Below are 14,277 nucleotides of genomic sequence, written 5' to 3'. Positions count from 1 at the left end.
GTGAAGTGTGTGAAGTCCACCCAATTAACCATGATTAACAAACTAATGCTGACTGTGCCAATCAGGGAAGAGTGAACTTGATGAATCTGCTTTGAAACCTATGTTCTTAATAATATTGAGATTAGCAAAACTTTATGACCAACATTGTCCTAATTTTGAGATTTTACAAAAAAAAAAAAAAGAAAATTTGGACAGCAACTCATAGAAACTTATTTATTATTTGCTTTCCCTATATATTTAGAGTTTTGTGTTCCATTTCAGGGTTTTTTAATGGTCACATGTACTTGTGTTTTCTTTCTACGAGAATAGAACATATATCAAAAGTTTGATTAAACAAGTTGTTGCAAAAGACTCAACGATCCATGTAAACATTGTGAATATTAAATAGGAGCAACCCTGAAATATAATTGAAGACCAATATTTAGATGAATATTGCCTTTCTGTTTTTCTTTACACTTGTGAATATTGCCTTCACTGTTTTTCTTTACACCTGAAAATTTTATAAATTCTTGATGCTGGAGTAATATGAACTTTATTGGGAATAAAAGCCGAATTACATGACCTTATTTAGAGTTGCATGTATTTTGGCTTTTGGGTTGGAGTATGTCATTAGAATATAAAGACATCCTCTCTGGAGAAGTTTCTGAATCATTTTTATGTTTTAGGATCTCTCAGGAGAAGTTTCTGCATCATTTTTATGTTTTAGGATCATCCGGGCCTATTTGATTGCGTGATCATCTTATTTCCCTTTTCACCTTATCTTCCATTGGCATTTTGTGTAAATTGCACAGCTTCACGATCAAGTTGTAGAAAAGTTTACTTGCATACCATCTCCAGGTATTTGGTACATCTAATACTTTCATTTTGGTGAGAACTCGAGTTACCAAGCAAGACACTTTAGCTTATCTATAAGAATCTTTTCATTTATGGACTTTGACAACTACTGTACCTGAAAAAAAAGAAAAAAAGTTTATTGTTCATGAAATGGGTTGAAAAATAGAAGGGATAACAAATTTTGCATAAGACTATTAGTAACCAAAAGTGCAGATGTTTGTTGAATTTGTCCTGCATTATTGGCATCATTCAAGTCTCTTGATTTATTTTTAACTTGATTTTACAATAGTAAACTAATTTTGATGGACGATATCTTCCTTTCTTTCTTGTTGTAATACATGGCTGGTTCTCAGCAGTTTCTTTCAAAAGTTGCTCATTACACTTCTGGGATGAGTACGAATGACATAAAGTTGTTCTTGTTATAATACATGGCTGGTTCCCATGCCAATGAGACTTGAGGCATCTGAAACACTAAAATTTTGTATCGACATTATGAATGAGTACAGATCTAAGGTAATTTCTGGTAATAGTTGATGCCTAATTTCGTACTTTGTGTTATGATCTTCTATTCATGTTAGCACAGAAAACTGAATGATCAATGTCCTGCCTTGGAGCAGAAAGCATTGATGTGGCTGCGTGAAATAAATTACTGTTGAATTGTCAAGCATTGCGGCTTGACTTGTGGCAGAATTTTTTGTCTCACGTCAGATGCTGCGTAAGGAAGTTATTCTTCCTTTCATCCCACATCGCAGTAGATAGCAGGAAAGGCTCCGATAGAGAGCATATAAATAGAAGAGGCCTCTAAAGGTTTTAACTTGCACCACTCAAGAGAGTTATATGGGCTATTAGCTTCTTGAGTCATCTAGCCCATTTAGTCAAATATTTTAGGCTCTCTTGTATTGTGTTTAGGAATATTTCCTAAACCTTTTATAAGTGCCTTTTGGCCTAGGAATCACTTTCCTACGGCTTTTATATTTCTTTTTCATAGTAGAAATATTGCTCCTCCCTCGTCCGTGGACGTAGGTCAATTTGACCGAACCACGTAAATCTTCTGTGTCTTTTATTTGCTTTGTTATCCGTCTTTATATGGTCGATTTTACCGCCTAATTATTATATGGTCGGTATCTACCGCCTATCTATTATATGGTCGGTTATACCGCCTACTTTGTTCTAACTTGAGTTTGTCTATTTCATAAGCCAGTCCAAACAAACTGGTATCAGAGTTGGTTGATATATTTTGCAAGACAGGTTCATCTCGTGGGGCCCGTTCATCTGGTGGGGTCCGTCCATCCTGTGGGGCCCACTCATCCTGTGGGATCCATTTATTCGTGGGGCCCGTTCACTTTATGGGGTCCATTCATCCCATGGGGCCCGCTTATCTCGTGGGGTCCGCTCACCCTGTGGGGTCCACTCACAAGACTTGCATATTTGTTTCGCCAGTTTTTTTTTTTAGACAAACTTCAAATTACAGATTTTGTGGCAACAATGACGATAACAAAGACGGTTGTCGAGAAATTCGACAGAAATGTCAACTTCGGCATGTGGCAGCTCAAGATGGAGGCCATTCTTGTTCAAGATGGAGTTGATCTAGCGATTCATGGAATCGAGAACAAACCAGAAGATGTAAAGGATGCGGATTTCGCTGATATGGATAAGAAGACTAGATCCAGCACAATTTTGAATCTCTCCGATGAGGTATTGCGTGAGGTAGCAACGGAGACTTCAGCCAAGGCTATGTGGGATAAATTGAAAGTCTTGTATATGAAGAAGACAGTCGAGAATCGGCTATATTTGAAGCAGAGTTTGTATATGCTTCGGATGTCTGAAGGTAAATCTATACTCTCCCATCTTGATAAATTTAATTCCATTATTATGGATTTGGAGAATATAGATTCGAAAATTGATGATGAAGATCAGGCTCTATTACTTTTGTGTTCCCTTCCCCAATCCTTTAAGTATTTCCGTGATACTATGATTTATGGAAAGGAAACAATTTCATATCGGGAAATTAAATCTGCACTAAAATCTAAAGAGCAGATAGATAGGGATATTACTGGGAAAACTAGTGGGAGTCAAGCCGATGGCTTGTTTATTCGGGGTAGATCTGAAAAGAGAAACACACAAAATAGAAGTAGATCCAAGTCTAGACATAAAAATGTGGTGTGCAACTATTGTAAAAAGAACGGTCATGTTATCTCTGATTGCTTTAAATTGAAAAATAAAGAAAAGCAAAAAGGAAAATTTGTTGAGAAAAATACTGAATCCGCTGAAGCTAGTATAGCAGCTGATGAGAATGATGGAACCATATTCTGTGCAACGAAAAATATTTTTAGGTCTAACAATGAGTGGATTTTAGATTCGGGTTGTTCGTATCATATGTGTCCCAATAGGGACTGGTTTTCAACATATGAATCAACTGAAGGTGGAGTTGTCTTAATGGGTAACAACGCCATTTGTAAAGTTGTTTGTAAAGGTACAATCCGGATTAAAATGTACGATGGTATTGTGAGGACGCTCACAAATGTTAGACATGTTCCAGATTTGAAGAAAAATCTCATCTCTTTGGGCACTCTTGAATCTATTGGGTGCAGGTATTCAGGTGGAGATGGAATTCTCAAAATTACTCGAGGTGCTCTTGTTGTTATGAAGGCACACAGATCTGGTACTTTATATATTTTGCAGGGATCTACTGTTACAGGTGCTGCTGCTGTTTCAACATCATCTTTATCAGATACAGACATCACCAAATTATGGCATATGCGTTTGGGCCTTGGGGCACATGAGCGAAAAAGGCTTGGGCATATTGAGTAAAAGAGGACTTCTTTGTGGACAAAGTACCGGGCCATTGGAATTCTGTGAACATTGTATTTTTGGGAAGCAGAAAAGAGTCAGCTTTAGTTCACCAGCAATTCACAAGATAAAAGGTACTCTTGATTACATTCATTCAAATCTATGGGGTCCTTCTCGTGCTCCTTCTAAAGGTGGTGCCAGGTACATGTTGACTTTCATTGATGATTATTCAAAGAAAGTATGGGTCTATTTTCTTAAACATAAAAATGATGTTTTCTTAATTTTCAAGCAATGGAAAGTTTTGATTGAGAAACAAACAGGAAAACATGTTAAGCGGTTGAGAACAGATAATGGCATGGAATTTTGTGAAGGTGAATTTAATGAATTTTGTAAGAATGAAGGAATTGTTCGGCATCACACCGTCAGAATGACACCTCAACAAAATGGTGTGGCCGAACGTATGAACAGAACACTTTTGAAGAGAGCAAGATGTATGATCTCCAATGCAGGGTTGACAAACGACTTTTGGGCAGAGGCGATCAATATGGCCTGTTATATTGTCAACCGTTCTCCTTCTACATCTCTTGATTTCAAAACTCCTGAGAAAGTTTGGTCAGGTACTCCTGCTGATTACTCCAATTTAAAAGCTTTTGGGTGTCCAGCATACATGCACGTGAATGATGGAAAATTGGAGCCCAGGGCTAAAAAGTGCATTTTTCTTGGATATGCTTCTGGGGTGAAAGGATACAGATTATGGTGTCCTGATCCCAAATCCCCAAAATTTGTAATCAGTAGAGATGTTACTTTTGATGAATTGTCTATGTTATCTTCCAAGAAGGAGTCTTCTAGTCCTTGTACTACTGATAGTACACAGAAGCAGGTGGAGCTTAATATTGGCAGTTCTGGTCCTTCTCAATCCAAATCTTCTATTCAGCAAGTGCCAGTAGATGCACCTGAATCTACTGTTGAAGATAGTTCAGAAGAAGAGGAGTATTCCATAGCCAAAGATAGAGCAAGGAGAGACATTCGACCACCACAAAGATATGCAAATTTAGTTGCATATGCTTTGTCTGGTACAGAAGAAACTGATGCAGTTGGTGAGCCTTCCACCTATTCAGAAGCAGTTTCTTGTGATGATTCTGCAAAGTGGTTGATTGCGATGAATGAAGAAATTGAATCTCTTCATCAGAATGAAACTTGGGTTCTTGTAAAGCCGCCGTCAGCTAAGAAAATTGTTGGTTGCAAGTGGGTTTTCAAGAAAAAGGAAGGTATTCCAGGGGTTGAAGATGCAAGATATAAAGCACGATTGGTTGAAAAAGGCTATAGTCAGGTACAAGGTGTTGATTTTAATGATATATTCTCGCCTGTTGTTAAACATAGCTCTATTCGTGTTTTACTTGCTTTAGTTGCCATGTATAATTTAGAGTTAGAACAACTCGACGTTAAGACAGCTTTCTTACATGGCGAACTTGAAGAACAAATTTATATGAGATAACCCCAGGGTTTTGAAATTGAAGGTAAAGAAGACCATGTTTGCTTGTTAAAGAAATTCTTATATGGATTGAAGCAGTCTCCAAGACAGTGGTATAAGAGGTTTGATTCCTTTATGTTGGGTCATGGTTATTTGAGGAGCATGTATGATAGTTGTGTTTACTTCCGGAAGTTAAATGATGGTTCTTTCATTTATTTATTGTTATATGTTGATGACATGCTCATTGCTGCCAAGAATTTATCAGAAATTCATACTTTGAAACTGCAGTTAAATAGTGAATTTGAAATGAAAAATTTGGGAGCAGTTAAGAAAATTCTTGGCATGGATATCAATCGAGATCAAGGAGTAGGGAAGTTGTTCTTGACCCAGAAAAATTACCTTGAGAAAGTCTTGGAGCGTTTTGGCATGAAAGATGCTAAACCAGTATCTACTCCTCTTGCTAGCCATTTTCGGCTATCTGCTGCTCAATCACCAAAATCAGATGAAGAGAAATATTATATGGCACGGGTTCCTTATTCCAGTGCAGTCGGCAGTATTATGTATGCAATGGTTTGTACTCATCCAGATATTGCACAAGCAGTTAGTGTTGTTAGCAGATATATGTCTTGCCCTGGTAAAGCACATTGGCAGGCTGTCAAGTGGATTCTCAGATACTTGCGAGTACTTCAAATGTATGCTTAGAGTTTGGAGGAAATAATAACACTTTGGTTGGTTTTGTAGACTCAAACTACGCTGGGGATTGAGCAGGTCGGGCCTGTGGGTTAACGTTGAGTTGGTGAATCATGAGTTCGGGTGGTACTCCGACCACTTCGTCTGCGGACCACGCGAAGACGTTTCGGTGGTTCTTGATCAGGGAGATCATTTCTTCTTTCAGAGGGGAGGGGAGTCCGGCCCCTACTTGGACCACTTGGTCAGGTTTCGCTTCATCCAAGACCACTTGTTCCACCTCATCCCCGGGCTCAAGCCTGCTGGGCTCTCCTGCCTTCTGAGGGTCGAGGCAGTCTATGGAGGGCGAGAGCCGGGGTTTGACTGCTGCTTGGATGGTGGCGAGGTAGCATTCTCGGACGGCGCCCACGTCGCTGCTCACCTCGGCCACCCCCGCGGGTGTCGGAAATTTAAAACTCAGGTGGTAGGTGGAGTATACGGCTCTCAAGGCGTTGAGCGTGGGCCGGCCTATCAGCATGTTGTAGGGAGAGTCTGCTTTAACCACCGCAAAAACTGACAGGCACAGTTCGGCAGCGTGGATGACGCCCGATAGTTACCATCAGGGTCACCATGCCCTCCGGGTGGACGACGTGTCCCCCGAAACCGACAAGTTGAGTTCTGACCGGAGTGAGTTGCTCCCGGGTAAGTTTCAAGCTCTCGAAGGTTCGGTAGTACAGGACGTCTACCGAGCTTCCGGGGTCCATATAGACCTTTTTGACTATGTAATTGTTGGTGAGTACCTCAATCACGAGGGCCTTGTGATTGCTGAAGGCGGCGGGAACAGGGTCACGGGGACCGTAGGTGATCACTTCGGACAACCGGGAGCTCGGCTCGGCCGCTTCCATGCCGGCCTGGCGGTATGTCCGTTTTCTGGAGTTCTGACTATCTCCTCCCGTCGGGCCACCGGCGATGGTATTGATCACCCCGGCGATGTTTGGGCCGCAGCCTGGTGATCTGTCCCGTGGAGACCTCTGATCCCCCTTAGGTTCCTCAGGACCTCGGCAATGAAGTTTCGTATCCCGTCTGTCCTCTCGGCGAGGACCGCGGCTCTCCCGGTGGGAGGCGCTTCGGTTGATGGTTCCATCCTTGCGGACAAACTGCTTCAAATATCCCTGGCGGATCAGGTTCTCAATCTCTCGCTTCAGATCGTTGCAATGTTCGGTCTCGTGCCCAACATCTCGGTGGTAGGCACAATAGAGGTTGGAGTTCCTCCTATCCCTCCTCCCCGGGATCTCAGGAGTTTGGCCGAGGTGATTTTGCCTCATCACCGCCAAGACCTAAAACCGGCTGGAATTGAGAGTTTGAAGACACTCCGGCGGTCTCGGAGTTCGTTTGAAGTGCCACTTGGGCCTGATTCATTTCGGCCGGTGTCGATCTTGCCCCGTACGAGATGCTTGGGCTTCTCGCTTCATGCGATTTACATCTTCACTTCGGATTCCCTGGTCCACTCTTTCCCAGAGTTCCCGAAGTGTACGGGGGTAATCCCGATGGATTTCGGTGTTGAAAATCCCTGCCACTAACCCGTTGGTGAAGGCAGCGATGGTTACCTGCTCATTCTGATCAGGTATCTGCACATTCTCCTCGTTGAACCTTTGAGCATACGAGCGAAGTGACTCGCCCTGACCCTGTAGCAGGTTCAAGAGGTAAGCTGAAATCTTGGTAATGGGTCGGGACGACACAAAGCGGTGGATGAACCGGTCTATCAGCTCATCCAGGGAGGAAATGCTCCCCGGTTCCAAACTCCAGAACCACTTCCGGGCAGTCCCATGTAGGAAGATGGGGAAAGCCCGACAGATCACGGCGTCGGGGACGCAGTAGAGTCGGAATGTGGAGATAAAGGCGCGGAGGTGATCCTCGGGGTCACCTCGGCCGTCATAGGTGTGCAAGTTTGGAAGCTTAAAGTTCGGGGGTATCATTTCCCCATTGATGTCATCAGTAAAGGGCGGAGCTCTCATGTAGTCAGAAGCTAGGCCCCCGGGGCGCCGAGGTGGGACCTCGGCCCATTTTCCTAGCAGTCCCCGGGAAAATGCTCGGGAGATGGAGGCAAGTTTAGATGTCGCCTTGAAGGAGGCGCGCCTGGAGGTACTCCGAAAGAGACGCCCCTTGAGGATGGTCATTTCGGCCCGGACAATCCGAGGCCTTATTCAGTGGTATCTCCTGAAGATCCACCTCGGCACGTTACTTCTCGAGGGGTTCTCACCTCTTCTACCACCTCGGCTAGATTTCTCAGGCCGTTGGCCGAGGTGACCCCTAACCAACACAACTGTGAGAGGTCGGAAATGACACTTGACACATCTGACATCTGACGGACGCCTGCTCTGACACGTCGCCTGAATCTGGCCAGATGTCCCATCAGATCCTTTCATAAAGACCGGTCACGTCCACCGGATGCACTGACAATCTCAGAACTTTCATAAATACTCAACACCTCTACTGAGGAGGAGGATGACCAATTTTCTGGTAACACTGCCTATACTCATTTCATAAAACTATCCTCTTATTCCCGAACTGACTTAAGTTTCGGAGTTACACCGGGGGATCAAGCCCCTCTTGTGACTTAGGCAGGTGACCTCGCCGCAAGTGACACACTAAGGAAAGGAGGAATCTTCAGTCCGGTGAATTCACTTCAGCCGGTCAGAACACTCCTCTTCAATTGGCGCCGTCTGTGGGAACGTGCAGTCATCAGAACATGAATCCTACGCGTTCTAAGAGCAGGAAAGCTCTCACTATTGGGGCAGAGCAGAGCAATGCAGCTCAGCAGGAAGACATTTCTGAAGGGCAAGGGTCCCCAAGGACCCAGCCCGCGAACGAAGAAGCCATATCCCGTATAGCCGAGTTCGTGACAGAGAACCCCCAACATTTTTGAAGAGTTGGGGAAGTACCTTAAGAGGCAAGGCAAGCAGAAAGCCGAATCCTCCAAGAGAAAGTCAGATGGATCTCCTGAGGAATCCTCTGAGGAAGAATCTGATGGGAGGCGCCTAAGCCGGAGTGCTTCTAAACGGGCGTTCTCTAAGGCCACTTCTAATGTGGCTTCCGTGACCAAGGCGTTTTCCCGAGGGCTCTTGGGGCGGCGACCTGAGGAAGAACCTCGGCCCTTGGGAATACCCGGGGTGGACTGCATGAGTGCTCCACCGTTTACGGATGATATCAACGAGGAAAGGCTTCCTCCCAATTTTAAGCTCCCCGCAGTACCACCTTACGATGGCCGAGGTGATCCTGAGGATCACATCCATGCCTTCATATCGGCCTTCCGCCTACATTGCATCCCTGACCCTATCATATGCCGGGCCTTTCCAGTATTCCTCCGGGGGACAGCTCGAAAATGGTTCTGGGCCTTAGAACCTAAGAGCATCTCGACCCTGGGTGAATTAGTGGAGAAATTTCTCCACCGGTTTGTCTCCTCCCGACCTACGACCAGGACCTCGACTTACCTACTAACCGTGCAGCAGAACCCGGGGGAGTCACTTCGATCGTATGTCCAGAGGTTCCATGAAGAAAGCGTTCAGATACCTGACCCAAACGAGCAGATAACCATCGCCGCCTTCACCCATGGAATCGTTGCCGGGGTGTTCAATACGGGGATCCACAAGAAGTATCCCCGCACACTGCATGAGTTGTTGTTGAAGGTCGAGAAGGGTATACAGGTCGAAGACCTCAACCGCATGAAGAAAGAGGTCCAAGCCAACCGCCCAAAGGTCGACCCCCGAAAGGGAAAAGATGCCGGCCGAACTGAGGCGGGGACAGGGAGTGGCTTCCAAAGTCCTGGCCGAGATCGCCGAAGCGTATTTGACAGGATATCCAAGGGGAAGTCACCCATTCCCGAGTTCGAGTTGACTCCTTTGAACGCTACCCGATCTCAAGTGTTGTCCGTAATGGAACAAAACAATCTCGGAAAAGCCCCACCTAGGATGTACGGAAGCAGAGACAAGAGGAACTCGAACCTCTACTGCTTATATCACCGTGACATCGGGCACGAGACTGAAGACTGCTATGATCTCAAAAGGGAGATCGAGAACCTCATCAAGCAAGGGCACCTCAAGCAGTTCATCCGCCGAAGTGGAGGTCACAACCGTGATGAGAATCGACGTGACAAGCGAGATGACCCACGCCGAGACGAGAGGCGAATGTCAAGAAGCAGTTGTAGACCCCGAGGATCCTAGGGAGACAAAAAGGCCTCCCGGAGACGGATCTTCAGAACAGGGGTTAGGTTATGGGCCCAATATTGCCGGAGTCATCAACACTATTGCCGGAGGTCCGACGGGAGGAGATAGTCAGAACTCCCGGAAGAGGACCTATAGGCAAGTTAATCCGGATCAGGCTGAGTCGAGCTCTCGCCTATCCGAGGTCATTTCTTATGGCCCCACTGATCCTGTTCCAGCCGCCTCGAGTAGCCATGAGGCCTTGGTGATTGAAGTGCTCACTAACAATTACATTGTGAAGAAGGTCTACATTGACCCAGGGAGCTTAGTGGACGTCATGTACCTCCGCACATTTGAGAGCCTCCAGTTGGCTAGGGAGCATCTGACCCCGGTAAGGACCCCTCTCGTAGGGTTCGGGGGACACATCGTGCATCCCGAAAGGATGGTGACTCTGACAGTCACTGTGGGGCGTCACCCTCGCTGTCGAACTATCCCAGTTAATTTCGTGGTGGTCAAGGCCGACTCCCCATACAACCTACTCTTGGGGCGGCCTACGCTCAATGCATTGCGGGCCGTGTACTCCACATACCACCTCAACTTCAAATTTTTCACCCCCGCGGGAATAGCCGAGGTCAGCAGTGATGTCTGCGCAGCTCGGGAGTGCTACCTTGCCATCTTACAAGCAGCTTCCACATCGACTTCCGATGTGAGGACCGAGAAGAGATCAAACATCCTCTCAATAGATTGTCTTGATCCTCAGCCAACTGAGAAGATTCCGAGGCTAGAGACTGGGAATGAAGTCGAGGAGATTTCTCTAGACCCCACGAAGCCAGACCGGACAGTCCGTGTCGGCACCCGACTGCCCGGCCCGATTAAAGGAGGCATGCTTACCCTCCTCATAGAATACCGGGACGTTTTCGCTTGGGCCGCGGAGGAGGTCCAAGGCCCGCACCACCTCATGCTACACGAACTGAACGTTGACCCCCAAGCACGCCCGGTCAAGCAAAAAAGGAGGCACCTCGGCCCCGGGCGTAGCCGAGCTGTTGGAGAAGAAGTGGACAAGCTTCTGCCTGCCCAGATAATCCGGGAAGTCCAGTATCCGACCTGGTTGTCCAACCCGGTCATGGTAAAAAAGGACACCAGAGCTTGGAGAATGTGCGTCGACTTTACCGACCTCAACAAAGCCTGTCCCAAAGATTGCTACCCCTTGCCTAAGATCGACACCCTGGTGGACTCAGCAATGGGCTATGAGGTCCTTTGTTTTCTCGACGCGTTCAAGGGGTACCATCAGATCGGAATGAGTGAAGAGGACCAAGAGAAAACGGCCTTTTACACAGACCGAGGTATTTATTGCTATACCACCATGCCGTTCGGACTGAAAAATGCCGGAGCCACGTATTTGACCAAGCGTTCAAGTCCCAGATCGGACGGAATGTCGAAGCCTATGTGGACGATATCCTTCTCAAAAGCCAGAAGACCTCAACTTTCCTGGCCGACCTGAAAGAGGTCCTTGACGTCCTCCGAAAAACCCGAATGATGCTAAACCCCAAGAAGTGCATTTTTGGGGTCACTTCGGAAAAATTTTTGGGGTACCTCGTCTCAAGACGGGGTATAGAGGCAAATCCTGATAAGGTGCAGGCCATTCAGGAGATGTCCCCACCTCGGTGTATCCGTGATGTACAAAGGCTCACGGGACGACTGGCAGCTCTGAACCGATTCTTGTCGCAGTCGGCAGCCAAGGCACTGCCCTTTTTCAAGATTCTGAAGAAAGCTGACAATTTTTCCTGGACCGAAGAGTGTCAGCAGGCATTTGAGCAGCTCAAGAACTACCTTCACCACCTCCCAACGCTCACCTCGCCTCGGCCCGGGGACAAGTTGGTTTTGTACCTCTCTGCCGCGGTCGAGGCCGTGAGCGCCGTGCTCATAAGGGAGGAAGGGGTACAAATGCTCGTCTACTATGTAAGCCGGGTCCTCCGAGGTCCCGAGACCAAGTACACCCTAGTCGAGAAGCTTGTGCTGGCCTTGATTCATGCAGCCCGCAGGCTCAAACCCTATTTCTTGGCTCATCACATTTGCCTGAGGACTAATCAGCCACTCCGGCAAATCTTGACCCGGCCAGAGGCTTCGGGACGCCTCACGAAATGGGCTATCGAGTTAGGAGAGTACGACCTATCATATGAGCCCCGCACAGCCATCAAGGCCCAGGCCCTTGCGAATTTCTTAGCCGAGCTCACATTTGATGAGGTGAAGGAGCCCACCCCAGCTACCACCCCGGTCACCGCTGACCCTCAGCGGTGGATTCTGCATGTGGATGACTCATCTAACAGCCAGGGTAGTGGAGCAGGATTGCTCCTCGAAGACCCCCAAGGAGAGGCGTGCTCATACGCACTGAGATTTAATTTCGCTGCTTCTAACAATGAGGCCGAATATGAAGCAGTCATTGCCGGCCTGCAACTAGCCCGTAAGCTTGGAGTTGCTCACATCTTGGTCTACAGTGACTCCCAGCTCGTCGTGTGCCAAGTACTGGGAGAATACGAGGCCAGGGAAGAGGTGATGCATCGTTACCTCTCTAAAGTCCTCCAGCTGGTGGCACACTTCGAGTCCTTCAAAATCCAAAGGATACCGCGGTCCCAAAACAGGAGGGCTGATGCCCTCTCCCGGCTCGCTTCCACTTCCTTTTCTGACCTGAACAAAACGGTCCTTGTAGAAGTATTAGCCGAGTCAGGGTACGAAGAAGAGGTCGTGTATCTCGTCTACCCTGGAGACACCTGGATGGGACCTCTGATCCGATTCCTCAGCCGGGGAGAGCTCCCCGAGGACCGAGTTGAGTCGAGAAAGCTACAACGTAAGGCAGCTCGGTACGCTATCCGGCAAAATCTCCCATACAAAAGATCTTACCTCGGCCCATGGCTGCGGTGTATCACGCCGGAAGAGGGGGAGAGGATCCTTCAAGACATACATGAGGGACTCTGTGGTGCTCACGTCGGCTATAGAATGCTCGTTAAGAAAGCTTTATTGCTCGGGTATTTCTGGCCCACCATGAGGGTGGATGCTCAGGTCATGGTCCTTAGTTGCCCCTCTTGCCAGCATCATGCCCCTGAGCACCACCAGCCGACCAACCTCATGATCCCTATCACCTCGCCATGGCCATTCGAACAATGGGGAACTGACATCATTGGTCCATTTCCTAGGGCCCCAGGCAATCATGCCTACGTGGTGGTAGCAGTGGACTATTTCACCAAATGGGTCGAAACCGAGCCCCTGAGGACCATAACCGGTTCGGCAGTCCAGAAATTCTTCTGGAAGAACGTGGTTTGTCGCTTCGGCCTACCCCGTGTGGTCATCTCGGATAACGGCCGACAGTTCGCCGACAATCCCTTTAAGGTGTGGTGCGAAAAGTTGGGGATCAAGCAGTATTTCACTTCGGTTGGACACCCTCGGGCAAATGGACAGGCTGAAAACTTCGACTGCACCCTACTCCATGGCCTCAAAACCAGGCTGCACCGAGCTGGGTCATCATGGATGGAAGAACTGCCTAGTGTTCTGTGATCCTATCGAACCACCCCGAGGTCAGCAACTCAGAAGACCCCCTTTTCCTTGACTTATGTGTCCGAAGCCGTCGTTCCCGTCGAATTCATCACTCCAAGTCCACGAATGGCAGCGTACGCAGCCGAAGTCAACGAGGAGGAGCGGCGAGTTGACCTCGACCTTGTCGAAGAGAAACGTGATATGGCCGCTGCCAAAGTTGCTATCTACAAGAATATCCTAACTGGTTACTACAATGCTCGGGTCAAACATTTACGATTCAATCCGGGAGGTCTCGTGCTCCGGAAGAACTCGGTCAGCCGAACTGAACCGCAGGGTAAATTAAGTCCCAAATGGGAGGGACCCTACCGTGTTGTTGAGTCCAGCCAAAATGGATATTGTAAACTGGTATACCGAGATGGATCTCGAGTACCTCGGAGCTGGCATGCCGAAAATCTTAAGTTGTATCACCCTTAAAGGGTACGTGTTTTAATTCTAAATCTTCAAGTTATTTTCCACTTATTCACATTTCATCACAAGTGAAAAATAAAGGGACAAAACAGTAATAAAGAAGACCGAGCTCAATGAAAAAGAACTCAAAAATCATTGTATTGATAAAAAAGCCAAGTACAAAAGTGAAAGGCCGAGGTCATAGCCTCGGCCATCAATTACAAAAAGAGTGCTTCTAGGCACTTCCTGCCCCGGGGTCCTGCTCCCCCATGGTCTCGCTACCAGCCTCGGCGCCCCCCGCCTCAGCGTCCTGCTCTCCCTCAGCTCCTCCGCCGGTCTGAT

At 47.2% G+C, this 14,277-nt stretch overlaps 3 protein-coding genes across 3 annotated transcripts; 2 read left to right on the top strand and 1 right to left on the bottom strand.

Moving 5' to 3' along the window:
- Window positions 1-6,318: 6,318 nt before the first annotated feature.
- On the bottom strand, window positions 6,319-7,086 carry LOC113689488 (uncharacterized). The gene has a single exon (XM_027207258.2). The coding sequence runs from the start codon at window positions 7,084-7,086 to the stop codon at window positions 6,319-6,321; it is 768 nt and encodes a 255-aa protein (XP_027063059.2).
- Window positions 7,087-8,510: 1,424 nt separating this feature from the next.
- LOC140007362 (uncharacterized) lies at window positions 8,511-11,461 on the top strand. The gene is made up of 3 exons (XM_072050104.1): window positions 8,511-8,646; window positions 8,690-9,690; window positions 9,806-11,461. Exons 1-3 carry the CDS (start codon window positions 8,511-8,513, stop codon window positions 11,459-11,461), a joined length of 2,793 nt encoding a protein of 930 aa, XP_071906205.1.
- Window positions 11,462-13,614: 2,153 nt separating this feature from the next.
- Window positions 13,615-13,962, top strand: LOC140007361 (uncharacterized). Its single transcript, XM_072050102.1, has one exon. It carries the CDS (start codon window positions 13,615-13,617, stop codon window positions 13,960-13,962), a length of 348 nt encoding a protein of 115 aa, XP_071906203.1.
- The last annotated feature ends 315 nt before the right edge of the window (window positions 13,963-14,277 follow it).

This window comes from Coffea arabica, chromosome 5c (genome assembly GCF_036785885.1).
Source record: "Coffea arabica cultivar ET-39 chromosome 5c, Coffea Arabica ET-39 HiFi, whole genome shotgun sequence".
NCBI lineage: Eukaryota > Viridiplantae > Streptophyta > Magnoliopsida > Gentianales > Rubiaceae > Coffea > Coffea arabica.
Note: the sequence above shows the minus strand (reverse complement) of the source record. Positions and strands in the feature narration are given on the sequence as shown.